Genomic DNA, 26,685 nt, shown 5'->3' on the forward strand with positions numbered 1-26,685 from the left:
ACATACAGAGGATACCTATTCATATAATTTAATTTTGAATAGTACAGAACAGAGAGTTGAAGACAGAAAGTCTTATTCATTGCTACAAAACCCATGTTTCGATTATGGTCCTTTACTGGTATGTAGCATATACACAGACAGGCAAGAGCTGTGTTCGGAAAAGCCATTTAAAAAATTATTTCTAATTTATTGTTTCACAGCTACTTTAGCATAAATGAATTTTATTGTTTCCCCTAGTTATAGTGGTGACCCAAATATTTAATTAAAGAAAGCCTCTGTTTCAACTTAATTTCTGAGTTTTTTTCCCATTTTTCTTTTTGTCTATGCCATAATCATTTTTCAGAGGAAGCAACAGATTCTGAAAACTTTGAAACCAAAAGGTACCTACCTATATTTGGCTGATAGGTCTTTTATCTTGTTACCATGCCTGTATGAAAAACTTGGCCAGGTGTGGTGGCTCATGCCTATAATACCAGCACTTTGGGAGGCCAAGGAAGGGAGATCACTTGAGCTCAGGAGTTGGAGACCAACCTGGCCAATGTGGTGAGACCCTGTCTCTACAAAAAAATGAAAAAATTAGCTGGGTGTGGTGGCACTCACCTGTGGTCCCAGCTACTTGGGAGGCTGAAGTGGAAGGATCACTTGAGCCCTGCAGGTCAAGGCTGCACACTTACCTTTACAACTTTTAAGAGATTGCAAGGAAGTTACAAATCGTTAAGCTATTCCTATATATCATATGACCACTTCTTGGAATTAAGCACTCAGTTTTAAAATGCTCTTATTTTCTGTCATACTCATTTCATTAAGAATAGTCCAGATATTCCTTATTATAAACTAAACTGTGAGAATTTCTTTTCCTTTCTTTTTTTTTATTACCTAGACCTTTTCTGGCAGCTGAGAATTTTGAACTTGGTAAATTGATAAACTAGGAAACTGATTTTATATAACCTAAATCCTCAAACTTTAGAGGGAGAGAAACACAGTTCTGGGAGCTGTGAATGTGATGAGGAAAAAAATTGATGAGGCAGCTGAGGAGAGACCCTAAAGTCAAGAGAGTGCTGCAAAGGAAAGGATAATTAATAGGTAGGGCCTATGATTCCTAGCAGACACAATATTGGTGTGTATATTCAGGGCTCAATAGGATTGATAACCATAGGATTGATAGCCAGCTTAACCTGTTTCTTCCCTCTAAATTTTCTAGCACAACCTCTCGGTAAAAATTGTTCAAAAATAGATTTTATGTTACAGAAATCATTCTTCCATCATCTTTCCTAAAAGAGTTATTCTGGCCAGGTGCGGTGGCTCACGCCTGTAATCCCAGCACTTTGGGAGGCCGAGGCGGGTGGATCACAAGGTCAGGAGATGGAGACCATCCTGGCTAACATGGTGAAACCCTGTCTCTACTAAAAAATACAAAAAATTAGCCAGGTGTGGTGGCAGGCGCCTGTAGTCCCAGCTGCTTGGGAGGCTGAGGCAGAAGGGCGTGAACTCGGGAGGCGGAGCTTGCAGTGAGCCGAGATTGCGCCACTGCACTCCAGCCTGGGCGACAGAGTGAGACTCCATCTCAAAAAAAAAAAAAAGAGTTCTTCTGTAATGCCATTATTAAAACTTGGAAATGTGGTTTTTGAGAAGGAAATATTGATTTTTCTTTTGAATTGTAGCTTTGTATAGATTTCTCTTCAGTCTTTTTGGTAGAAACTCAAATTTCCTTTTCAGAGTTCATGTTCTTACCATGGCCTGTATATAAATACTAGGTTGACTGTCAATATGGTTACATCACTATTTGACCTGCCATAGTAGATTGCTGAATTTGTCCTTGTGTTAATACTCATTCACATAAAAACCATAATACAAGGCAGCATTTAGATCCTGTGAAGATAATGACCAGGGCTTTCCCTGTGTATATATATAAATTGTATCAACTTGTTTTCTCTTACTAGTTTTTTTTATTTCAGGCTGAAAGAATATTCTCAGAGGTTAGAAGGATTGAGAATTATAGAGTTGAAGGCATGGAGATCTACTCTACAACACTTTGGCATCTTCAAAAAGATGTTGCTCTTTCAGTTCTGTCAAAAGACTTAACAGACATGGATAAAAATTCGCCAGAGGTATGTTAACCAAAATACTTTGCTTATATAGTTACCTTTTTGATCACCCTCAACAGATAGAGATGAACCAAGCAATTCAAACACTATTTAGTGTCACCCACACTTATTTCTTTTTTTTCTCTCTCTCTAGTCAGGGACTCAGAGAGGAAGAGAAAGTCCTAGAATGTGTGGTGCAGATTCACAAATAGAAAAATCACAAAGCAGCTATTTCATTCAGGATTTATCGAGATTTGACTACGTTAAATTTGCTGTTGTCACCAAGATTAGGGTTCGTTGAGCAGAAGTTACATAGATTGAAAAAATTAATAATTTTAAATTAAAATAAATTAGTATTGTCATTGTAAGACATAGGTGCAATTAATTTACATGCTCTAATCTTGTAAGATTGTATTTCATTGCATGTCAAAAATATTTAATGATACTTTTGTAACATATCTAAGCTTAGAATTAAACACAGTCAACTCCCATTATTTGCGGTAATTCTGTAGTCAACATGAACACTGAATTAGTGCTACTGAACCAATGTTCCTGGGAGTGATGGAGAGTTTGAAACAGAGATAGATTGTGGATTATAATCTTGAATCCTAAAAATAACTCATCCTGGTAGATCCTATTTTCTTTACAAAAGAGAGAATGCTGCTGGGCGTGGTGGCTCACACCTATAATCCCAGCACTTCAGGAGGCTGAGGCAGGCGGATTCCTTGAGCTCAGGAGTTCCAAGACCAGCCTCGGCAACATGGCAAAACCCTTCTCCACAAAAAATACAAAAATTAGCCAGGTATGGTGGCTGGCACCTGTGGTCCCAGCTGCTCGGGAGGCTGAGACAGGAGGATCACTTGAGCCTAGGTGGCGGAGGTTGCATTGAGCCAAGATCACACCACTGCCCTCCAGCCTGGACAACAGAACAAGACCAGATCTCAAAAAAAAAAAAAAGAGAGAGAATGAGGTTCAGAGGTGACTTGCCTGAAGCCACCCTACTTAAAAGTGCCAGCAGTGGGATTCAAATTCTGTCCAACTGTCCCCAGAGCCAAAGCTTCTTGCACTACACTAAACTAGCCCACAGAGTTTCTGTCCCTGGTCATCTCTGCATGAGAGCTAAAACAAGAAGGTAGAGTCACATTATTCAACCTCAAATGAGAACATACCTTTTGATGACTATGAAAGCACTGCAAGTATTGATTTTGGTTTTACAAATAAATTTTAGCAATCAGACAAATTCACAAATATGGAATCTGTGAATAATTAGAATTGAGTATCTACTGAAGCTCCTCCATTTTTGTCTTTCTGTTCTAAGTTGAGGCTTGATTTTAGTCATAGATTTGGTTTTAGAAAAAATAAAAGTTTAATTCTGTTTGGTTTTTGTTCCCATTTTTTTAAGGCCTGGTGTGCTGCAGGGAACTGTTTCAGTCTGCAACGGGAACATGATATTGCAATTAAATTCTTCCAGAGAGCTATCCAAGTTGATCCAAATTATGCTTATGCCTATACTCTATTAGGGCATGAGTTTGTCTTAACTGAAGAATTGGACAAAGCATTAGCTTGTTTTCGAAATGCTATCAGAGTCAATCCTAGACATTATAATGCATGGTAAGTGGTAATGAAGTACAAAGACAAAGTCGTATTGATGGTGCTGGTACTTACTAATTTTTCTTGTTAGATAGCTCTTTATTATCATGAATTTGGTTACTTATACTTAGGGATGGTACATACTGGTCAATAACTTCTAACTAAAATGTTTTCTTATGAAATGTACGTCTTTAACAAACTCTTAAATTAACTAATGATAATAGAACACCAGATCCTTATACTCAACAGTTTCAGCCTTCTACCAAACTTTTGCAGATACTGTAGTTGTTTTTTGTTTGTTTGTTTGTTTAGTTTTGTTACTTTGTTGCTTTTTCTTCGAACACCGAAATGGTGATTGGGATGAAAAGTGCTTGGGAAATTGGAAAGGAATAGCATAATTCACTTATTGGATAATAGGAAAAAAAATTGAAAAAATTTACTAGTTGCTGCTTTTTGACAGTGTTCTGGTTTATTGAGTTACTATTAAGAACTTAGTATACCCTTTTATTTAGCAGTATCTCTATTTTACTTTTTTGTACTTGTGTATAAGTAGACACATAGGAAATTACTACCTAGGTCATATTGTTATCAACTGAATAAGATATGAAAAAGTTTGGTCCTATTTCTGCCTCAACACCATACTTACTGTTGACATTTATTGTATTTTTCTGGACTGACTTAATAGTTTAAATATCAAGAGAAGGTATAATTCTGAAGCCATAACTCTGTGGTAGTTTTTTTGTCAGATACGGTTATCTTTGGGGTTATTATAGCAGTTGAGTTGTATCATTCTATTTGCTTCTAAATCTGAAGCATTATATTACTAAAACATTTTTTGATTTGTGAATATGTTGTTAATGGATTATGTCTCATTTTGCAGTAGTAGTTACATTGCCTGAAAGATGGCCAAAAAAATAGTGCTAGCTTTTGCTGACCAATGTAACAATCAACTTGCCAATGCTGCTGTCTCTTCCGATAGCTATGTTCTCTGTAATATTTTAAGAACTCAGTTTTTTTGTGTGTGTGTGTTTTTTTTTTTTTTGAGGCAGAGTCTCGCTCTGTCACCCAGGTTGGAGTGCAGTGGCCTGATCTCTGCTCACTGTATGCCCCGCCTCCCAGGTTCACGCCATTCTCCTGCCTCAGCCTCCTGAGTAGCTGGGACTACAGGTGCCTGCCACCATGCCCAGCTAATTTTTTTTGTATTTTTAGTAGAGACGGGATTTCACCATGTTAGCCAGGATGGTCTCAATCTCCTGACCTCATGATCCACCCACTTTGGCCTCCCAGTGCTGGGATTACAGGCATGAGCCACCATACCCGGCCAGGAACTCAGTTCTTAATAAGACTTGTGTTGTTTTTGATTTTTTCCCAAGTCTGGTTGATCCTTGTGTTGTTGTTTTTTTAAATGTGTATTGTCTGTTCAGCTGTTTTGCAGGAGTTGCATTCTTAAAAAACTTAACCATATCAAAAATTGTGTTTAAAGGAGGATTATTCAGATTGGCAAGCTTTTACTAGGAGGAGTTTAAATGCTGACGTATTTAGGTAACTAAATACTGAGCAACTTTATTCTAACTACAAAATAGATAGCCTTTCTTTTGTTTTCACTTTCACTATCATTAGCATAGTGTTTAATACCTTTTCTTCATCTATAACACAAGTATAATGATATATAAAGCCACTCAAATAAAGCAGATATGTTGTGCTTTTTTCTTATTCATTTGATGCTTATTCCCCATCATCATCATCATCATCATCATCATCATCATCATCATCATCATCTAGTTATGGCCATGAGAAGTCTCCGTAATATAAACCATCCACACTATATTCATTTGACATTTTGAAAATTCACGAGAAATACCTGCATATTAACCTAATACACTATTACATAGCCTTTAAAAATTGTAATTTTGAGGTCTATAAGTATAGGAGCATGCTTTTGATAACAGTAAGTGGGGGACAAGGAAGCCAAACATGACACTACGTATGCTATAATTATAATAATATAAAACAGAAATGTGGAAATAGCATTGTTAGGAGTTCAGCCTTTAGAATCATTAAGGAAGAACCTGGTTAGAATCTTTATTAGCTGTATAACTTTAAGCAAGTTATTTAACTTCTCTAAGTTTCAGTTTCCTTATTCGAAATAAGGATGATAATGGTACCTATGATTCCTCTAGGGATTAAATGAGATAATTTAGCAATGGTCTTGGCACACATGTAATAACTACTCAGTAAAAATTAGCTGTTAAATCTAGAATATGACAGGTATGGTGGCTCATACCTATAAGCCCAGCGCTTTAGGAAGCTGAAGCTGGAAGATTACTTGAGACCAGGAGTTTGAGACCAGCCTGGTCAACATAGCAAGACCCCTTCCCTAACAAAAACAAAAAAAAAGAAAGAAAACAATTAAGGCCGGGCGCGGTGGCTCACGCCTGTAATCCCAGCACTTTGGGAAGCTGAGACGGGCGAATCATGAGGTCAAGAGATCAAGACCATCCTGGCCAACATGGTGAAACCCCGCCTCTACTAAAAATACAAAAATTAGCTGGGTGTGGTGATGCGTGCCTGTAGTCCCAGCTGCTTGGGAGACTGAGGCAGGAAAACCACTTGAACCTGGGAGGTGGAGGTTGTGCCACTGCACTCCAGCATGGCAACAGAGTGAGACTCCATCTCAAAAACAAAACAAAACAAAACAAAACAATTAGTCAGGCATGGTGGTGTATGCCTGTAGTCCTAACTACTCAGGAGGCTGAGGTGGGAGGATTGCGTGAGCCTAAGAGTTCAAGGTTACCTGCAGTGAGCTATGATCACGCCATTGCACTCCAGCCCGGGCGACAGAGCAAGACGCTGAATTAAAAAAAAAAAAAAAAAAATCTATATGGGTTTAGGGGTGTGTTTTCTTTTTTCCTTATTATCATAGTTTGATTTGATTTGATTTGATTGTTTTTGCTTGTAAAAGTGACTCTTTAAAATGTTTTAATGGTCTGGGCATGGTGGCTCATGCCTGTAATCCTAGCGTTTGGGAGGCCAAGGTGGGAGGATTGTTTGAGGCTAAGAGTTTGAAACCAGCTTGGTCAACATAGTGAGACCTCGTCTCCACAAAAAATTAAAAATATGTTAATATAAGAAGGCTAGGGGTGGTAGCTCACACCTGCAATCCCAGCACTTTGGTAGGCTGGGACAAGCAGATCACTTAAGGCCAGGAGTTCAAGACCAGCCTGGCCAACATGGGGAAACCTCGTCTCTACTAAAAATACAAGAAAATTAGCTGGGCATGGTGACACATGCCTGTAATCCCAGCTACTTGGGAGGCTGAGGCGCGAAAATCACTTGAACCCAGGAGGCAGAGGTTGCAGTGAGCTGAGATTGCACCACTGCACTCCAACCTGGGTGACAAAAAGCAAGACTGTCTCAAAAAAGAAAAAAAATATATGTAGGCCAGGTGTGGTGGCTCATGCCTGTAATCCCACCACTTTGGGAGGACGAGGCCGAGTCGGGCGGATCACCTGAGTCGGGAGTTCGAGACCAGCCTGACCAACATGGAGAAACCCTGTCTTTACTAAAAATACAAAATTAGCTGGGTGTGGTGGCGCATGCCTGTAATCCCAGCTACTCGGAAGGCTGAGGCAGGAGAAACGCTTGAACCTGGGAGGCGGAGGTTGTGGTGAGCTGCGATCATGCCATTGCACTCCAGCCTGGGCAACAAGAGCGAAACTCCATCTCAAAAAAAAAAAAAAAAAAAAAAACAGCTTGGCACCATGACTCACGCCTGTAGTCCCAGCACTTTGGGAGGCCAAGGCAGGCGGATCACCTGAGGTCAGGAGTTCAAGACCAGCCTGACCAACATGGAGAAACCCCGTCTCTGCTAAAAATACAAAATTAGCCGGGCGTGATGGTGCATGCCTGTAATCCCCAGCTACTCGGGAGGCTGAGGCAGGAGAATTGCTTGAACCTGTGGGTGGAGGTTGTGGTGAGCCGAGATTGCACCATTGCACTCCAGCCTGGGCAACAAGAGCAAAACTCTGTCTCAAAAAAAAAAAAATATATATATATATATATGTATATTTGTGTGTGTGTGTGTGTGTGTATATATATATGCGCCTGGGCAACATGGCAAAACCCCATCTCTACAAAAAATACAAAAATTAGCCATGCCTGGTGGCGTGCACCTGTAGTTCCAGCTACTCAGGATGCTGAGGTGGGAGGATTGATCACTTGAGCCTGAGAGGTCAAGGCTGCAGTGAGCCGTGATTGAGCCACTGCACTCCAGCCTAGGCAACAGAGTGAGGTGCTATCTTTAAAATATAATAATAATAATAATAATAATAATAAACTGCTTTAATGGCTAGGCATTGTGGTTCATGCCTGTAGTCTCAGCTACTCTGGAGGCTGAGGCTGGAGGATTCTTTGAACCCGGAAGTTCAAGGATGCAGTGAGCTATGATTGGCCCACTGCACTCCAGCCTGGGTGACAGAGTGAGACCCTAATTCAAAAAAAAATTTTTTTATTTAAAAATAAGTAAATAAAATGCTTTAATGATTTTTATCATAACTGGTATTTTTTGCCTCTCCTCTAAGACCACCAGTATTCCACTGGATTATTAAAATGCCAGATTCTATACTTGTTCTTTTACTAATTGAACTAAATTAGCAACCTAAACTTTATATTTTTAAAATTATACTTTGTTTTATACTTTCAGGTATGGTTTAGGAATGATTTATTACAAGCAAGAAAAATTCAGCCTTGCAGAAATGCATTTCCAAAAAGCACTTGATATCAACCCTCAAAGTTCAGTTTTACTTTGCCACATTGGAGTAGTAAGTAGCTTTCTAAACATTAATACTCTATTAATCTCCCTTTTGAAATATGTTTGTTATTGATTTAATTGCTGTGATAAAAATTGGTCCTTTTTTGTGTTGAAACAGTATTCTGGAGCCTATTACAACCAAAAATACTACCCATTTGGCTTAGCATAAAACAAAATCACAAAATTGCCCTTATCCCTTGCACAAGTCACTTCATTGCTCTGAGCTTCTATTTTATGAATGTCATGTACTACTTGCTTACCTCATAGGGTTGTTCTGTGACTCAAGTAAGATATCTCCTGACCAGTTGCAGTGGCTCATGCCTGTAATGCCAGTGCTTTAGGAGGCCGAGGCAGGTGAATCACTTGAGGTCAGGAGTTGGAGACCAGCCTGGCAAACATGGTGAAACCCCATTTTTACTAAAAATACAAAAAACTAGCTAGGCGTGGTGGTACACGCCTGTAATTCCAGCTACTCGGGAAGCTGAGGCAGGAGAATTGCTTGAACCCAGAAGGAGGAGGTTGCTGTGAGCCGAGATCGCACCACTGCACTACAGCCTGGGCGACAGAGCAAGACTCTGTCTCAAAAAAAAAAAAAAAAAAGATACTTCCTATTTTTGAAAGCATTTTCCATGGGTTAATATTTAGCTCCTAAGTTAAGCAGGTTTTTTTTTTGTTTTTTGTTTGTTTGTTTGTTTTGAGACCTGTCACCCAGGCTGGAGTGCAGTGGCCCGATCTCGGCTCACTGCAAGCTCTGCCTCCCGGGTTCACGCCATTCTCCTGCCTCAGCATCCCGAGTAGCTGGGACTACAGGTGCCCACCACCACGCCTGGCTGAGTTTTTGTATTTTTAGTAGAGACTGTGTTTCACCGTGTTAGCCAGGATGATCTGGATCTCCTGACCTCATGATCCGCCTGCCTCGGCCTCCCAAAGTGCTGGGATTACAGGCGTGAGCCACCATGCCCGGCCTTAAGTAGGTAGTATTTTAAGGCAAATGGTTCCCTGTGTTTAAGCCTCTGAGTAACATAGGTATGTCATAATGAATTAAAATTCTTATAAGGCAATATGCACAATCATTTTTATATTTATATATTTTAAATGTATCTCGTAACAAATTGCACTTTGGCCGGGTACAGTGGCTCGTACTTGTAATCCCAACACTTTGGGATGCCAAGGCAGGAGGATTGCTTGAGGCCAGGAGTTCAAGACCAGCCTGGGCAACATAGCGAGACCCAATCTCTACAAAAAAATTTAAAAATTAGCCTGGCATGGTGGTGCACACCTGTGGTCCTGGCTACTTGGGAGGCTGAAGCACAAGGATCACTTGAGCCCAGGAGTGCAAGGCTGCTGTGAGCTAAGAAGGTGATACTGCACTCCAGCCTGGGCAACAGAATGAGACTCCATCTCTTAAAAGAAAATAAATAAATTTTACTTTAACAGGAGAAAAGATATGTACATTATGTTTGTTTGCTTTTTAAAATCTCATTTATTAGCTTCTGTATAAGTACGGTACCTTAAGTTCTTGTTCTCATCCTCTCATCCCTTTCCCCTTCTCCCTCCCCTCAGCTTCTCTCTTTTTTTCCCCCTAGCAAGTTTAGCTTTTGTGGGAATGGTCATACAATGTGAGGAAATTGTTAGTTTGAAATGTCACTATCTTGGGGAGAGTAGAATTCTAATTCTCTATTGACTATAATGACATTGACCATGATAATTTTCTTAAAAATGGACATAGTCCAGCACTATAAGACAGGGCAAGAAAAAAAAGTTGACAGTAACTTCTTTTATAGTTAGCTACTATGGAAAAAATGGAGAGATAATGTGTCTACTTAAAATTATTTTTTGTTGTCATCACCTTATTTATTCAATTCAAAATTAAATCTCTTGACACCTTTTGGTGAAGTTGAACACTTTTTTAAAAATAGGAATTCTTCTGAACTTATTGTAGAACAGGTTGTTTTAAATTTTTGAGTGGTTTATTTGAAGAAATTGTCAGGTAAGAGAGTAAGCTTTTCTCTTTTCGGGAACTAGTATTTAGGGTCTCAATCCTGTGGGCAGAATATTTGGCCACCATTAGATCATTGCGTAGATGAGTTTAGCAAGCAGACGTTGGCACTACCTATTCTCACATTCTTATGACCATGATATTTGTTAAAGTTCTGCAGCCACATTCATACATTCATTCACCCCACTTTTTTAATTTAAAATTTTTTTTTTTTTTTTGAGATGGAGTTTCGCTCTTGTTGCCCAGGCTGGAGTGCAGTGGCACAATCTCAGCTTACCACAACCTCCACCTCCCAGGTTCAAGTGATTCTCCTGCCTCAGCCTCCTGAGTAGCTGGGATTACAGGTGCCCGACACCACGCCTGGCTAATTTTTTGTATTTTTAGTAGAGACGGGGGTTTCATCATGTTGGCCAGGCTGGTCTCGAACTCCTGACCTCAGGTGATCCACCCACCTTGGCCTCCCAAAGTGCTGGGATTACAGGCGTGAGCCACTGGGCCCAGCCCACCCCACTTTATAACATATAATTTGTCCAAGGAGGAACATAGCAGAATATTAGTATACACATATGAATGAATAGTGAGGTTTGGTACTTTTTAAATCTTTTAAATTTTAAGTTATTTAAAATATCTTAAGTTATTTGCTTCCCAGTATTAGAGATCAGTGATTTTCAATTATGTAAAACAGTAAAATCATTTTTCTTTTTTTTTCTTTTTTTATTTTTATTTTTATTTTTTGAGACGGAGTCTCGCTCTGTCGCCCAGGCTGGAGTGCAGTGGCACGATCTTGGCTCACTGCAACCTCTGCCTCCGGGTTCAAGCAATTCTCCTGCCTCAGCCTCCCAAGTAGCTCGGACTACAGGCGTGTGACACCACGCCCGGATAATTTTTTGTATTTTTAGTAGAGACGGGGTTTCACCATGTTAGCCAGGATGGTCTCGATCTCCTGACCTCGTGATCCACCTGCCTTGGCCTCGCAACGTGCTCGGATTACAGGCCTGAGCCACCGCACCTGGCCAGTAAAATCATTTTTCAAATAAATTCCTAAAATATTGAAAATATAATTGTTCTGAGTGAAACAAGGTTTGTAAACAGGAGTGTTTTTAACACAGTTTTGAGAAGTCTAATATTTGAAAGACCGCATAAACCTGATGAAATGTGAATATTATCTGGCTAAATAGTACAGATCTTTTTTATGAATAGAACACCAAGGTTTTGCTTGCCTTTTAGACTTAAAGGTAACCAAATATCTGCTCTAAAGATAGACTATTGATTATCATCATAGGTATGTACCAGAGGACCTAGATTTTTATCACAGAGCAAATTATTTAAGATCTCTAGACTTCAGTATTCTCATCTTTAGTGAAGCAGTTGAACTAGAATTAGAAGTGATTTTAGAGATAATCTATTAATCATTTGGTAATTAATTACTAAATCCACTTAATGCAGTGGACAATCCAGTTAGACCCTACAACCTTATCTCTAATAATTTGATTATGTTGGTTTTGAGTCACGTTGGTTCTCACCTTTCTTCATAAATATCAAGAGGGAGTATTAACATGATCTTTATTTCTTACAGGTTCAACATGCACTGAAAAAATCAGAGAAGGCTTTGGATACCCTAAACAAAGCCATTGTCATTGATCCCAAGAACCCTCTATGCAAATTTCACAGAGCCTCAGTTTTATTTGCAAATGAAAAATATAAGGTAAGATAAATATCTTAAGGGTCTTCAGTGTTGTATTGCTTAAAAACAACGTTATCGCTTGTTTTCAATAAACTGAAAGTTATTTATTTAATTTTGATCTGAGACATTTTTCCAAGCTGTTAATTTCATTTTTTGTGATTTTTATTTCTTCATGAAATACTCATAGGAAGGATAGGTGTGTGGATATTTAGGAATATATAGTTATCCCTTGTAAAGATGTCTTATATAGAAAGGCAGTTTTTTCATCAGGTAGTTATCTTAAAGTTATCTTAAACCATCCTCTTAGGACCAAAATAAGTGAACAGATGAATATGAATGTATGGGCCAGGCGCAGTGGCTTACGCCTGTAATCCCAGCACTTTGGGAGACCAAGGCGGGCGGATCACCTGAGTCAGGAGTTCAAGACCAGCCAGGCCACATGGTGAAACCCCATCTCTACTAAAAATACAAAAAATTAGCTGGGCATGGTGGCGGGTGCCTGTAAGTCTCAGCTACTGGGGAGGCTGAGGCAGGAGAATCACTTGAACCCAGGAGGCAGAGGTTTCAGTGAGCCAAGATCACGCCACTGCTCTCCAGCCTGGGCGACAGAGCGAGACTTCATCTCAAAAAAAAAAAAAAAATTAAAAATTAAAAAACAGAAAAAGAAAACGAATGTGTGTGCATTATTCAGCTTTTATTGATTACCCAGTATGTGTCAGGCACCAGGAATATAGTGGCAAGTAAAGCAATTATCTTTCCTGCTTTTGAGGGGCCTACTATCTAGTACTCTCTAGGAAAACAGACATAACCAAATAATCACAAAATATAATAAATGTTTAATACATAAAGGGAAAGTGTATTAAGTTATGAGAGCTTATAACACGGAGACTAGTTCTAGTCTGATGTGTCTTTCTCTTTACTTCTCACTCTTTTTCAAATTATGTATGCTTAGCCTGAAACAAGTATTGAAAAAAGAAGATAAGGAAACTGAGAAAGAGATAAGAGGCAAAAAGACACGAGATTTTTGTTATCATTTATTCAATCAGAAACCATGAAGCAAAATCTTTTAAAATAAATTCAGGGCTGGGCGCAGTGGCTCACACCTGTAATCCCAGCTCTTCGGGAGGCCAAGGTGGGCAAATCACTTGAGGTCAGAAGTTCGAGACCAGCCTGGCCAACATGGTGAAACCCCATCTCTACCAAAAATACAAAAATTAGCCAGGCATGGTGGTACGCACCTGTAGTCCCAGCTACTTGGGAGGCTGAGGCACGAGAATCACTTGAATCCAGGAGGCAGAGGTTGCAGTGAGCCAAGATTACGCCACTGCACTCCAGCCTGGGCAACAGCAACACTCTGTCTCACAAAAGAAAAATAGAAAGAAATATACCAAACCAGTGATAACTTTTTTTAAATACTAATAAAAATCCCTATAATCCCGTCACTTTGGAGGAAGAGGCAGGCAGATCACATGAGTCCACGGAACTTGAGACCAGCCTGGGCAACATGGCAAAACCCCATCTCTACCAAAAAAAAATACAAAAATTAGCCAGGTGTGGTGACGTGTGCCTGTACTCTCAGCTACTCAGGAAGCTGAAATGAGAGGATGGCTTGAGCTCAGGAGGCGGAGGTTGCAGTGAACTGTTTTCGCGCCACTGCACTTCAGCCTGGGCCACAAAGCTAGACCCTGTCTTAAAAAACAAAAAAAAAAATAGGGCCAGGCACAGTGGCTCACGTATGTAATCCCAGCACTTTGGGAGGCTGGGGCGGGCAGATCACGAGGTCAGGAGTTTGAGGCCAGCCCGGCCAACTTGGTGAAACCCCGTCTCTACTAAAAATACAAAAATTAGCCGGGCATGGTGGTGGGCACCTGTAATCCCAGCTACCTGGGAGGCTGAGGCAGGAGAATCGCTTGAAACTGGAAGGCAGAGGTTGCAGTGAGTTGAGATCACACCACTGCGCTCCAGCCTGGGCAACAAGAGTGAAACTCCATCTCAAAAAAAAATTTAAAAATAGGCTAATAAAGATATACAAAGGGATTAAATATATAATTTATCCAGTAATTCCTTTAGTTTTATTCTATCTTCTTTATGAAGACATGGGTTTCTATTTTTACTGGTTTTGTCCTTTTAAAAAGCTTGTCTTTCTTTAGTTTTTGTTTTTCTTGCTCTGTTGCCCAAGCTGGAGTGCAGTGGTGCAATCATAGCTCACTGAAGCCTCAAATTCCTAGGCTGAATTCCTTGTACCCAGGACTACAGGCATAAGCCACCATGCTCAGCTAATTTTTTTATCTAACTGGAGTCTTTAAAAACCTTCTTTTAGGGCCAGGTGCCGTGGCCCATGCTTGTAATCCCAGCACTTTGACAGGCCAAGGCAGCCAGATCATTTGAGGCCAGGAGTTCAAGACCAACCTGGCCAACATGGTGAAACCCTGTCTCTACTGAAAATACAAAAATTAGCTGGGCCTGGTGGCACACTCCTGTAATCCCAGCTACTCAAGTGGCTGAGGCATGAGAATCGCTTGAACCCATGAGGCGGAGGTTGCTATGAGCCCAGATCACACCTCTGCATTCCAGCTTGGGCAACAGAGGGAGACTCTGTCTCAAAAAAAAATTTTTTTCATAAAGCTGATTTTAAATCTAATAAGCCTCTTTCAACTTTTAACTACTCTTTGAAGTACTATAATTGCAAATCAGTATTTGTTTTTATGTATTTGCTTTATGTACCTCTTTAGATATGAAGGACTTTATTCATTATTCTTAAAGCCATTTTAATACCAACATACCTACCAGATAGGCCACATAAATCAGCGTTTACTTGCTTCAAGAAACCCAAGTTCTAATCTCATCAGTTGTCTGGACTATGATATATATAGTGATAGCCATTTTTGTGGGGTTTTCTTTCTTTCTTTGTTTAATTAGGCAGCCTTCCAATCCAAATTAGGACCAGAGAGACTCCCTCTTTTGTTATTATTATCATTATCATTATTATATCAGGCAGCCCCCTGAGCCACAGTAGACTCAGAAAAACTCCCAGTTATAGCCATTTTTGGGTATGAGCTTGGGGCTTTGCTGAATTATGAGGCCTAAATTGCTCAATGGATTAGATATAGAAATGTGACTGTATGAAAAGGGCATAAGGAAAAGTTAAAAGGTACATGTTCTCAGGATCTCCTGGGGCTGTGTCATTCACTGGTCACTTGAAAAAAAGAAAGAAAAGTTAATGATTGCTTCTGAGATTTTTCTGGCTCCAAAATGAAAATCAAGGGGGCCATTTCAACATCTCTAAAACATTGCTAGCCATCACCTTATTTAATGTGCTGTACTGATATTTAATTATTTAAATCTTAAGTCTTTAGGGTAAAAGTAAGAGCTCTGATGCTATGTGAGACACTATTTCTCAATGAGTCCTTGTAATTAGATCGTTGGGGGTGGGGATAGGCATGCTGGTTGCATGAAATGTTGATAACAATTATAATATGCAGTCATAGAAAGAAAACATATCAATTCTGAATTGTGTGTGTTGTAGCAGTGAAGGAGGATTGGAGTGTGTCATCTTAAAGATTAAGATTTCTTTAAAGGCCAGGCGCAGCAGCTCACGCCTGTAATCCCAGCACTTTGAGAGGCCAAGGTGAGAGGATCACTTGAGATCAGAAGCTCGAGACCAGCTGGCCGATATGGTGAAACCGCGTGTCTACTAAAAATACAACAATTAGCCAGGCATGGTGGCACACGCCTGTAATTCCCGCTGCTCAGGAGGCTGAGGCAGGAGAATTGCTTGACACTGGGAGGGAGAGGTTGTAGCGAGCCAAGATCACGACACCACACTCCAGCCTGGGTGATAGAGTGAAACTCCATCTCAAAAAAAAAAAAAAAAAAGGATTTCTTTAAAGTAAGGCCGGGTGCAGTGGCTCACACCTGTAATCCCAGCACTTTGGGAGGCCAAGGCGGGTGGATCACCTGAGGTCAGGAGTTCAAGACCAGCCTGGGCAACTTTAGTGAAACCCCATCTCTACTAAAAATACAAAACAAAATTAGGCATTACAGGTAAGCCCCTGTAATCCCAGCTACTCCAGAGGCTGAGGCAGGAGAATCACTTGAACCCAGGAGGCAGAGGTTGCAGTGAGCAGAGATCGCACCACTGCACTCCAGCCTGGGTGACAGAATGAGAGTCCATCTCAAAAAAGAAAAAAAGATGTCTTTAAAGTAATAATTCTTAGAGTGGTCTGGGAATTTCTGGGGGTCCCTAAAATCCTTCCAAGGAGTCCTAGAGGTCAAAGCTATTTTTACAATAATATCTTGACGTTATTTACCTTTTTCACTCTCATTCTGTCCAAATGGACAGTAGAATTTTCCAAAAGCTACATAATATGTGATATCGAAACAGATTAAATGGAGAAGCAGATAGATGTGAGAATCTAGCTGTCTTCTACTAACAGAGACTTGCAAAAATGTTAATGCCACTCTTCTCAATAACTTTTTGTTGTTCTGAAAAATTATATAGTTATTTTTCATTAAAAAATAAATCACTGGGCCGGGCATGGTGGCTCACGCCTGTAATCCCAGCACTTTGGTAGGCTGAGGCGGGCAGATTACTTGAGGTCAGGAGTTCAAGACCAGCCTGGCTGACATGGTGAAACCCCGTCTCTACTAAAAATACAAAAATTAGCTGGGTGTGGTGGCGCATGCCTGTAATCCCAGTTACGCGGGAGGCTGAGGCACGAGAATCACTTGAACCTGGGAGGCAGAGGTTGCCATGAGCCAAGATCACCCCACTGCACTCCAGCCTGGGCAAGAGAACAAGATTCTGTCTCAGAAAGAAAAAAAAAAAAAAAAGTAGAAGAACATGAATGACACTGTGTTGTCTTGATTAAGAGAAATGGCTTCTGAGAGTCCCAAGGCCAGACTAGTCAGTTTTTTACAGACTAGACCTCCATATGCCAATTAGTTAAGGTGACTGTGGACAGTTGTAAAGAGTTGATATAACTCAATTTAAAATCACTGTAAATGAAAGTTAATTAAGCAGTTTATAATCCATTTAATCCCATTATCATTGTTCCAGTCAGATTGCTTGAATCTGAGAAGCGGAGATTGCAGAGAGCAGAGATGGCGCTACTGCACTCCAGCCTGGGCGACAGAGCGAGACTCCACCTCAATAAATAAAAATGAATAGATAGATAGATAGATAGATAGATAGATAGATAGATAGATAGATGACCAAAAGCAAGGATTGTTACCACCTGCATATTTCACGAAGAGGGGCGTGTGTGTGTGTGTGTGTGTGTTTTCAGTGTACTAGAGTGCCTGCCATTTCTTAGTACCTATTGTCATATAAGTATGCATTTTATTTTCACAACAATAAGAACTAATACAATAAGGAAGTATATTGATTAAGATTTAGTTAGCTTTTGTGAAGATGATTTGGGAAATCAAATAAGTAAAAACGCTTGGTCAAAACTTTAAAAATTTTTGCTACTTTAAGGTTTTTCTTTGCCTTTTTCAGTCTGCTTTACAAGAACTTGAAGAATTGAAACAAATTGTTCCCAAAGAATCCCTCGTTTACTTCTTAATAGGAAAGGTAAAGACTGGGGTCATGGTCCCAAACAGTGACTTTCATAGCAAATAAGGACATTTTATAAGAATAAATGTAATACTTCCTGTACAATATCTATTGAGCAAATTCAACTAAAGCTCCGAACTGAGTGCTCTGGGAATAACAGATTTAGTTCTAACACTTAAGAAAATGATATCCTAGCCGGGCATGGTGCCTCATGCCTGTAATCCCAGCACTTTGGGAGGCCTAGGCAGGTAGATTACCTGAGGTCAGGAGTTTAAGACCAGCCTGACCAACATGGTGAAACCTGACCTCTACTAAAAATACAAAAAGTTAGCTGGGCGTGGTGACACATGCCTGTAATCCCAGCTACTCCGGAGGCTGAGGTACGAGAATCACTTGAACCTGGGAGGCAGAGGTTGCCATGAGCCAAGATCACCCCACTGCACTCCAGCCTGGGCAAGAGAACAAGATTCTGTCTCAGAAAGAAAGAAAAAAAAAAAAAAAGTAGAAGAACATGAATGGCACTGTGTTGTCTTGATTAAGAGAAATGGCTTCTGAGAGTCCCAAGGCCAGACTAGTCAGTTTTTTACAGACTAGACCTCCATATGCCAATTAGTTAAGGTGACTGTGGACAGTTGTAAAGAGTTGATATAACTCAATTTAAAATCACTGTAAATGAAAGTTAATTAAGCAGTTTATAATCCATTTAATCCCATTATCATTGTTCCAGTCAGAGTGATATTTATTGGAAACTTACTACCTGAAAGATAGAAGCAAGGAATTCTGAAAATAATGTCTGATTATATTAAAAGGAACTCAAAAGCTGATATGAGTTCATCTGTAGGAAGAAAATGTCCTACCCTTAGAATGAGTTTAGAGCACATAAATCAGGAGCCTAATTTAAATTATAAATATTTAGAATTGTAGAGGCTGGGCGCGGTGGCTCACACCTGTAATCCCAGCACTTTGGGAGGCAGGTGGATCACCTGAGTCAGGAGTTTGAGACTAGCCTAGCTAACATGGCTAAACCCTGTCTCTACTAAAAATACAAAAATTAGCCAGGGGTGGTGGTGGGCACCTGTAGTCCCAGCTACTCAGGAGACTGAAGCAGGAGAATCGCTTGAACCTGGGAGGTGGAGGTTGCAGTGAGCCAAGATCGTGCCATTGCACTCTAGCCTGGGTAATAGAGTGAGACTCCATCTCAAAAATAAATAAATAAGTGTATATATAGTTAGAATTTTATAGTTGAAGCTCACAACTTAATGAAAAATGTAGTGCTGCTGTTTATTTTTAGGTTTACAAGAAGTTAGGTCAAACACACCTCGCCCTGATGAATTTCTCTTGGGCTATGGATTTAGATCCTAAAGGAGCCAATAACCAGATTAAAGAGGCAATTGATAAGCGTTATCTTCCAGATGATGAGGAGCCAATAACCCAAGAAGAACAGATCAGTAAGTATCATACATATGATTTTGAGTATTTAGAAAGTTACCTTTTGCATAAGGATTTGTAGGCTACTCTTTTATTTTATTTTTCTGACCATGGTGTTTTCATTATACCAAATGGACTTTTAGGGAAATTGAACAGGGTGATGTAATAACAAAATGCATATAAAGTCAGATAATGAGTTTCTGTTCTGGATCTTGTTTGCTGTGTGACTTTGACAAATTCATTGCTAAGTTTTACCCGGACCTCAATTTATGTTTGAATATGTAACCAGTACTGTTTTATCTGCTTCATAAAAATGTAGTTTTTTAAATAAGAGAATGGAGAAATTTCTGACAAGATAAATTCTGATTAGATGCCTTTGTTCCAGAAAACTTGGTGAAAGGCTTTAATTAAAATTATAAGCCATGGGGCCAGTCGCAGTGGCTCAGGCCTGTAATTCCAACACTTTGGGAGGTGGAGGTGGGTGGATCACCTGAGGTCAGGAGATGACACCAGCTGACCAACATGGTGAAACCTCGTCTCTACTAAAAATACAAAAATTAGCTGGGCGTGGTTGCGGGCACCTGTAATCCTAGCTACTCGGGAGGCTGAGACAGGAGAATTGCTTGAACCCAGGAGGCTGAAGTTGCAGTGAGCCGAAATCACGCCATTGCACTCCAACCTGGATGACAAGAATGAAACTCTGTCTCAAAAAAAAAAAAAGTATATATATATATATATATATATATATATATATATATATATATGCCAGGCATGATGGCTTGCGTATGTAATCCCAGCTACTCAGGAGGCTGAGGTGGGAGGATTGCTTGAGCCTAGGATTTCACGACTAGCCAGTGAGACCCTGTGTCTAAACAAATTTTTAAAAGTAGCTGGCTGTGGTGGTACGTGTCTATAGTCCCAGCTACTTGGGAGGCTGAGGCAGGAGAATCATACCACTTGAGCCCAGGAGTTTGAGGCTGCAGTGAGCTATGATTGTGCCACTGCACTCCAGCCTAGGTGACAGAGCAAGATAGATGATTGATTGATTGATTGATTGACTGACTGATAGACCGACCCCATAAACCTTTTGAAACTGAAGGTTATAGTCTGTGTTTCTGTGGACTAGCAGGGAGTATTCTTAAAGTGGAGTCAGTGATTGGAGGTTGGGGGAAATGTCAATTTTTTTTTTTTAATGTCTCAGAGAACTAGCTAGTTGTAATTCCTAGGGCAGGAATAAGGAACTCATTAGGAAGAGGCAGTTTTGGTAGTTAAAACTTAAAGGTAAAATGCAGTAAGCTAATATCAGACCTATTACAAAGTTAGGAAACTTGAGTTGCATTTTATTAAAGGATATGAGGATTTTTAAGGGCCTTTATTTAGGGTTTTATCTCTCTGAATATAATACAACTTTTCTTACTTGTTTTCATGAACCAACAGGATATATTTGTCAGAAAACTTACTGTGGACTTTTGTTTTATTTTTAAAGTGGGAACAGATGAATCCCAGGAGAGCAGCATGACAGATGCGGATGACACACAACTTCATGCAGCTGAAAGTGATGAATTTTAACTTCTGGAAATCAGACTTTTACAACTGGATGTGTGACTAGTGCTGACATGTTTCTTGTCCCTCTGTATACTGAGTCTTTACTCTTGAGCTGGCGGTGTCATCGTCCGTCACTTATACCATGAGTGTGCCACTTTCATTGGACCCTGACTGTATACAGAATGAAAGGCAGTGCAATATTTAGCTGCTAACAAGACTGGCTCTTTTACCAGTATGAATGACAATTTATGGGGGGTAGGGTGGGGAACTTTCTTTTCTGTTTTTCTTTAATCTCCCTTTGTTGGAAAGTATCATGAAAGGAAGAGTTATGTTTTATCTTGAAGGAACCATTAGATATGGAAAATAGTGATGAACCAGAGTTTCTTGGTTGCTTTTTCAAAAATTTGTTTTTATTTGGTTCTGTTCCTGATAAACAGAGTAACTGACCTTCATTTCTAGGTTCTTCAAGAATGGTGTTTGCAAGTGCCAGATGGAACAATAAAAGACGTTGCCTATAACAGTGACTTGATTGCCAAGGAATGTAAATTACCTTAAACTTGCAGTATCTCCCATAAACAAATGTAATGGGCATATTGGGACTCGTATGTAGGAATCAAATATCCCTCCATACAGTGTACACTTATTCTTGGCAAGAATGCTTTAATGTCTAACCAAGAATTTTAATTTATTCATCTTGCTTCAAAGTGTTGATCATTGTTGTCTTGGTATTACAAACTTTAAAATTGTTTCTTACCATATTGCCTCTTCTCTTTGAGCTCTGTGGGATCACCTTTAACATTCAGAGATGATAGAGTGGTTCCCCACTGAGAAGCCAAAACAAGGCCCTTAATAACCCCTTAAGTTCACCATATGAATCAGAAGGAGAACACTAAAGTGGAGAGACTTTTAAGAGATCATGATAGTGAAAGCCTTAATATAATCAGAATTGTACCATAACCTTGAATCTAGATTTGTTCAAAACATCCCTTTGACTTTTCTAAGTGTTTGCTTAAGCAGAGTGTAAGAATGTGCAGTTACCTTTGGTTGAGATCCTTTCCATTCTTTTTGACCCTCTGCTTCAGATTTTTTCAGTAGTGTGAGTCACCAAAACATTTACTAAGAGTAATTGGGTTTAGGAAGTTGGAAATTTTTAGCTTGGGGGAAAAAACATTCTTATGAAGGAGATAGGTTCTCTTCTGAGTTTGTCATAATATAGATTGGTGTCTTTGGAAAATGGCCACAATTTTAAGAATTTAATTATGCATATAAAATGATAATTATTGGAATTCCACAGTAACAGATTTAAACAGTCTTAAATTGTTTATCTCCTTTATTGTAATGTATTGAAATTTTTAGAGAAACTTTAGTTGTTAACATTTTATTAAGTGCCAATGTCAGAATATAACAAATTATAGTTTCTTATGAATGACAGGCCTACAGTTATTATTTTGGATTATTTGATGAAGGACAAACTTACCTGTATTTGTTAGTCAAGCTGTGAAAATAAGGTGGATTACAAAAGATGTGAAAAAAATTTTAGCCTGTAGACTCAGTAATTTTCTATAATTTACTGTTAATCTCATTTGAACATGGATTAGGTACAATTTATAAGTTAATTCAAGTCAGGGTCTTTAGGTATCAGGTGCCAGAGAGATATTTAACAGATTTCCCTACCTAAATTTATGTATATGTACTGTCTAAAACAATACTTTTTTAAAAAAAGGAACAGTTGGGAGAAAATAAATATAATGAAAAATTCCCAGAGGCTAGCACTTGGATTCTAACACGTATGCTATTGTATTATCCATTAGTTCTGTAATACTTAATTTTAGATTCTTTTATTTTTTTAATTGGCAAAGCACAAGGTGCTGTATAACAGTGTCATTTAGAGTTTTATAGAAAGCTTCAACCTGAGTTCTGCGTTATAAAGCCTGGAGAAAGCTAAGCTTAGAACATAACTTGCTGAAGTATAATTATCTTTTTGTAGCAGGAATTTATGTGCCAGAGGTGAGAGTCTTTCTGGTACTGATTTTTTGAGACCAAGGATAAAAGGATCGTTTTGTAAGACATGCCATGGCAATGGCTGGTTGGGGGACAGTTTCCGCCCAAGCTTGGCCTATTTTATTTTTCCTCATACCTACTTTCAAAGTCATTTAGGTATTTGAAGCCTTATTTCCCACATAGTAACACTTTCTGGCTTTTGCAGTTTCTTTTTTTGTTTGGTTTTGTTTTTTGCATGGAATGGGGATCAAACAACCCGAAGAAGAACACATTTTGATCAAGCAAAATGTTTGCTTCAAACTTCAGAAGTTTATTTTACAGAAATTAAATTAAGTAGTTTGACATCCTTTTCTCTGTTTCACACATATATTAGGTTGGTGCATAAGTAATTGTGGTTTTTGCCATGACTTTTATGGCAAAACCTGCAATTACTTTTGCACCAACTTAATACATCTATATACATATATATATATGTGCACACACTTGTTCAGAAGTTATGTTGTGGCCTTGGATTTGTTTTTCCCCTTGGAAATGGTTCTTAACTCTGGGATTTTAGAAGGTTAGAATATTTTTTCAAGAGAACAGTGGTACTCAAAAGAATGAAAGGTGGTCCCTACATTTTCTGTATTCATCACTTAAAATTTTTAATTTTTCCGAGAACTACAAGTAACATTTGAACCATGCTGCTGTTGTACCTTAAACAAAAACTCAGTGATAACCAGTATTTAGTCTATTAAAAATGCTCTTTTTGAAGAAAAAAGTTTGGAAGTCTCTGATTAGCCAGAGTATAGTATGAGTCTTCACTGAGAAATATGGTGACCCATTTTCTTTGTGAAAACCTGGGAAAATGCAAGTGTGGGTATGAAGTGTGTGTTCTGTTTGCATTGAAACAATGTAATTTTTTGTCTTCTTTTTGCTTTAACTGACTTATTTCAGAAATTGTACAGTGTTGAGGGGAAAAGTCTTTTCTGTTAATATATTTGCAATTCATTAAAGGATATGGAAAATCCAAATAAGTTACTTTTGAAAGCAATTTATAATCAAGTTGTTAAAGCTATATGAAAGCTGTGCCATCTGTATTTTAATAAGAAGGCACAGAAAAACAGAGATACAGTTTTATGTTTCACAAAAAACTAGAGCAATGTTTATCTAATTTTTTAAAACTTACACTCTTTTAATATATTTATATTTTTAAATGGTCATACTCTTTTTTAGTATTATTTGGAATATCAAAATAAATACTATGACAAAAACAATGGTAATTTTTAGAATACCTTTTTTCAAACTACAGAAGCCCCTTACCAACCAGCAGCTGTGAATTTGCAAGTCAACTGCTTATTCTTTGATCACGTGATTTCTGAAATTTCTTCAAAAGGGACACAAAGGTTTTTTTGTTCCAATTAGAATCTATTTAAAAAGGTCAGGATCTGAAAGAAGTAAGATGTAGAAACTAAATTTTACTCTAATTTGAATTTTTTTTTTTTTTTTTTTTTTGGTATCTTGGAGAAAGTACAAAGAGCTGAAGGGTTTTATTCAGACTTGAAGAAAAGGCAGTAACAGGGAAAAACATATGAAGGTGGGGTGAGCTGGGCAGTTCCAAGGGGAACAATGCAGACCTCATAACCTTCCCTAGGACCTGCCATTTAATGTCAGCTGAACAAGGATAAACAGCAGCTTAGACATGGAGCTATTCTTTGGCTTGTTTAGCTGACAACTTGTGGTTCATGAAGGTTCAGTATAGGTTTTATTTTTCTTTGTAAGTGCAAACTTTGTTTAAAAGCTATGTTTGCTGAGATCCTGGTCTATGGATTGTGTTACTTGCTTTGTGGATGGTATTTTCAATTCTCATCACTAGAAGGTAGGTATTACTTCATTTTACAAAACAGAAAACAGGCTCAGCTATTAAATGATAAAACTGGGCACTTTTGGCATTAGTGTATGTTCAGAATCTTATATTTTAGTTTTGGACTTCCTCTGGAGGTTTCAAGTCATATTTAATGGTAACTGTAAGTTGTCTTCTCTAGCATTTTTTTTAAGACAGTCTCGCTCTGCCCCGCAGCCTGGAGTGCAGTAGTATGATCATAGCTCACTGTAGCCTCGAACTCCTGGACTCAAGCAATCCTCCCACCTCAGCCACCCAGGTAGCCAGGACTAAACATGCACCACAACACCTGGCTCATTTTTTATTTTTTATTTTTGTAGAGTCAGGGTATTGCTATGTTGCCCAGGCTAATCTCAAACTCCTGGCCTCAAGCAATCCTCCCACCTCAGCCTCCCAAAGCACTGAGATTATAAGCGTGAGTCACCTCACCCAGCCCTCTAGCCTTTTTTTTTTTTTTTTTTTGAGATAGAGTTTCGCTCTTGTTGCCCAGGCTGGAGTGCAGTGGCGCGATCTCGACTCACCGCAACCTCCACCTCCCAGGTCCAAGCGATTCTCCTGCCTTAGCCTCCTGAGTAGCTACAGGCATGTGCCACCACGCCCAGCTAATTTTTGTATTTTTAGTAGAGACGGGGTTTCCATGTTGGTCAGGCTGGTCTCAACCTCCCGACCTCAGGTGATCCGCCCACCGTGGGCTCCCAAAGTGTTGGGATTACAGGCTTGAGCCACCGCATCTGGCCCTCTCTAGCATTTTTTTTTTTTTTTTTTTTTTTTTTTTGAGACGGAGTCTCGCTCTGTCACCCAGGCTGGAGTGCAGCGGCGCAGTCTTGGCTCACTGCAAAGCTCCCAGGGTTCACGCCATTCTCCTGCCTCAGCCTCCCGAGTAGCTGCGACTACAGGCGCTCCCCACGACGCCTGGCTAATTTTTTTTGTATTTTTAGTAGAGACGGTTTCACCATGTTAGCCAGGATGGTTTTGGTCTCTTGACCTCGTGATCTGCCCACCTCGGCCTCCCAAAGTGTTGAGATTACAGGCGTGAGCCACCGCGCCCAGCCTAGCATTTTTAAATATAAAGTCTACTGTAGGCTAATATCAAGGTCCAGGTTTTACAGAGGAAACTTTATTATTAATCATCCAGATCTGTTGTAGTATAGTCCTTTGTTAGGGCTTTGATCTATGTGCTGCTTCTCTTCTGCCACTGAAATTGGAATATATTTTCCCTCTTTGAGTGACTAAGATTTGCTTTAAAGTAGAAAGTTATAAATCTTCAATTTTCTTTCAGTTCTTGCATTTTTATTAACAACTTCCTCTATTGCAAGCATTCTTTTTTTTTTTTTTTTTTTTTTGGAGACAAGGTTTTGCTCTGTTATTCAGGCTGGAATGCAGTGGCACGATCACAGCTCACTGCATCTTCTACCTCCCAAGTTCAAGCGATCCTCCTGCCTTAGCCTCCCAAGTAGTTGGGACTACAGGCATGCCCCACCACTCCCAGCTAATTTTTTGTGTTTTTGTAGAGATGGGGTATTGCCATATTGCTCAGGCTGGTCTCAGACTCATGGGCTCAAGCAGTTCGCCCGCCCCAGCCTCAAGCATCCTTTTAATATTCAACACTCTTAGGAAGAATGTAGGCCAGACGTTGTGGCTCACACCTGTAATCCCAGCACTTTGGGTGGCCGAGATGTGCGGATGAGCCCGAGTTAGAGACCAGCCTGGGCAGCATAACAAGACCCCGTCTGTATTAAAAAAAGAGAGAGAGAGAGAAAAATGGGCTGGGCGCGGTGGCTCACACCTGTAATCCCAGCACTTTGGGAGGCCAAGGCAGGTGGATCACGAGGTCAGGAGATCCAGGTCATCCTGGCCACCATGGTGAAACCCCATCTCTACTAAAAATACAAAAATTAGCCAGGTGTGGTGGCGTGCGCCTGTAGTCCCAGCTACTCAGGAGGCTGAGGTAGGAGAATCACTTGAACCTGGGAGATGAAGGTTGCAGTAAGCCGAGATCGCACCATTGCACTCCAGCCTGTGTGACAGGGCGAGACTCCATCTCAAAAAAAAAAAAAAATAGAAAAGAAAAGAAGAAAGAGAAATGTAGGCTGGGCACCGTGGCT

General features: G+C 39.6%; 1 protein-coding gene across 13 annotated transcripts in view; it reads left to right on the forward strand.

Moving 5' to 3' along the window:
* Positions 1 to 21,221, forward strand: part of CDC27 (cell division cycle 27) — a 69,467-nt gene extending 48,246 nt beyond the window's left edge. For 9 of the 13 annotated variants that reach the window (XM_031011160.2, XM_031011161.3, XM_055387769.2 and 6 more), the window contains 7 exons: positions 1,956 to 2,108; positions 3,487 to 3,695; positions 8,377 to 8,494; positions 12,060 to 12,188; positions 17,668 to 17,742; positions 19,016 to 19,172; positions 20,639 to 21,221. In XM_031011160.2, the coding sequence (XP_030867020.1) occupies positions 1,956 to 2,108; positions 3,487 to 3,695; positions 8,377 to 8,494; positions 12,060 to 12,188; positions 17,668 to 17,742; positions 19,016 to 19,172; positions 20,639 to 20,721 (924 nt within the window). In that variant the 3' untranslated portion in view covers positions 20,722 to 21,221. The remainder of the gene's footprint in view (positions 1 to 1,955; positions 2,109 to 3,486; positions 3,696 to 8,376; positions 8,495 to 12,059; positions 12,189 to 17,667; positions 17,743 to 19,015; positions 19,173 to 20,638) is intronic. The other 4 variants (XM_031011162.3, XM_031011163.3, XM_055387771.2 and 1 more) reach the window with 1 other exon arrangement.
* Positions 21,222 to 26,685: the final 5,464 nt, after the last annotated feature.

The sequence above is a fragment of the Gorilla gorilla genome, chromosome 4, assembly GCF_029281585.2.
Source record: "Gorilla gorilla gorilla isolate KB3781 chromosome 4, NHGRI_mGorGor1-v2.1_pri, whole genome shotgun sequence".
In the NCBI taxonomy this organism is placed as follows: domain Eukaryota; kingdom Metazoa; phylum Chordata; class Mammalia; order Primates; family Hominidae; genus Gorilla; species Gorilla gorilla.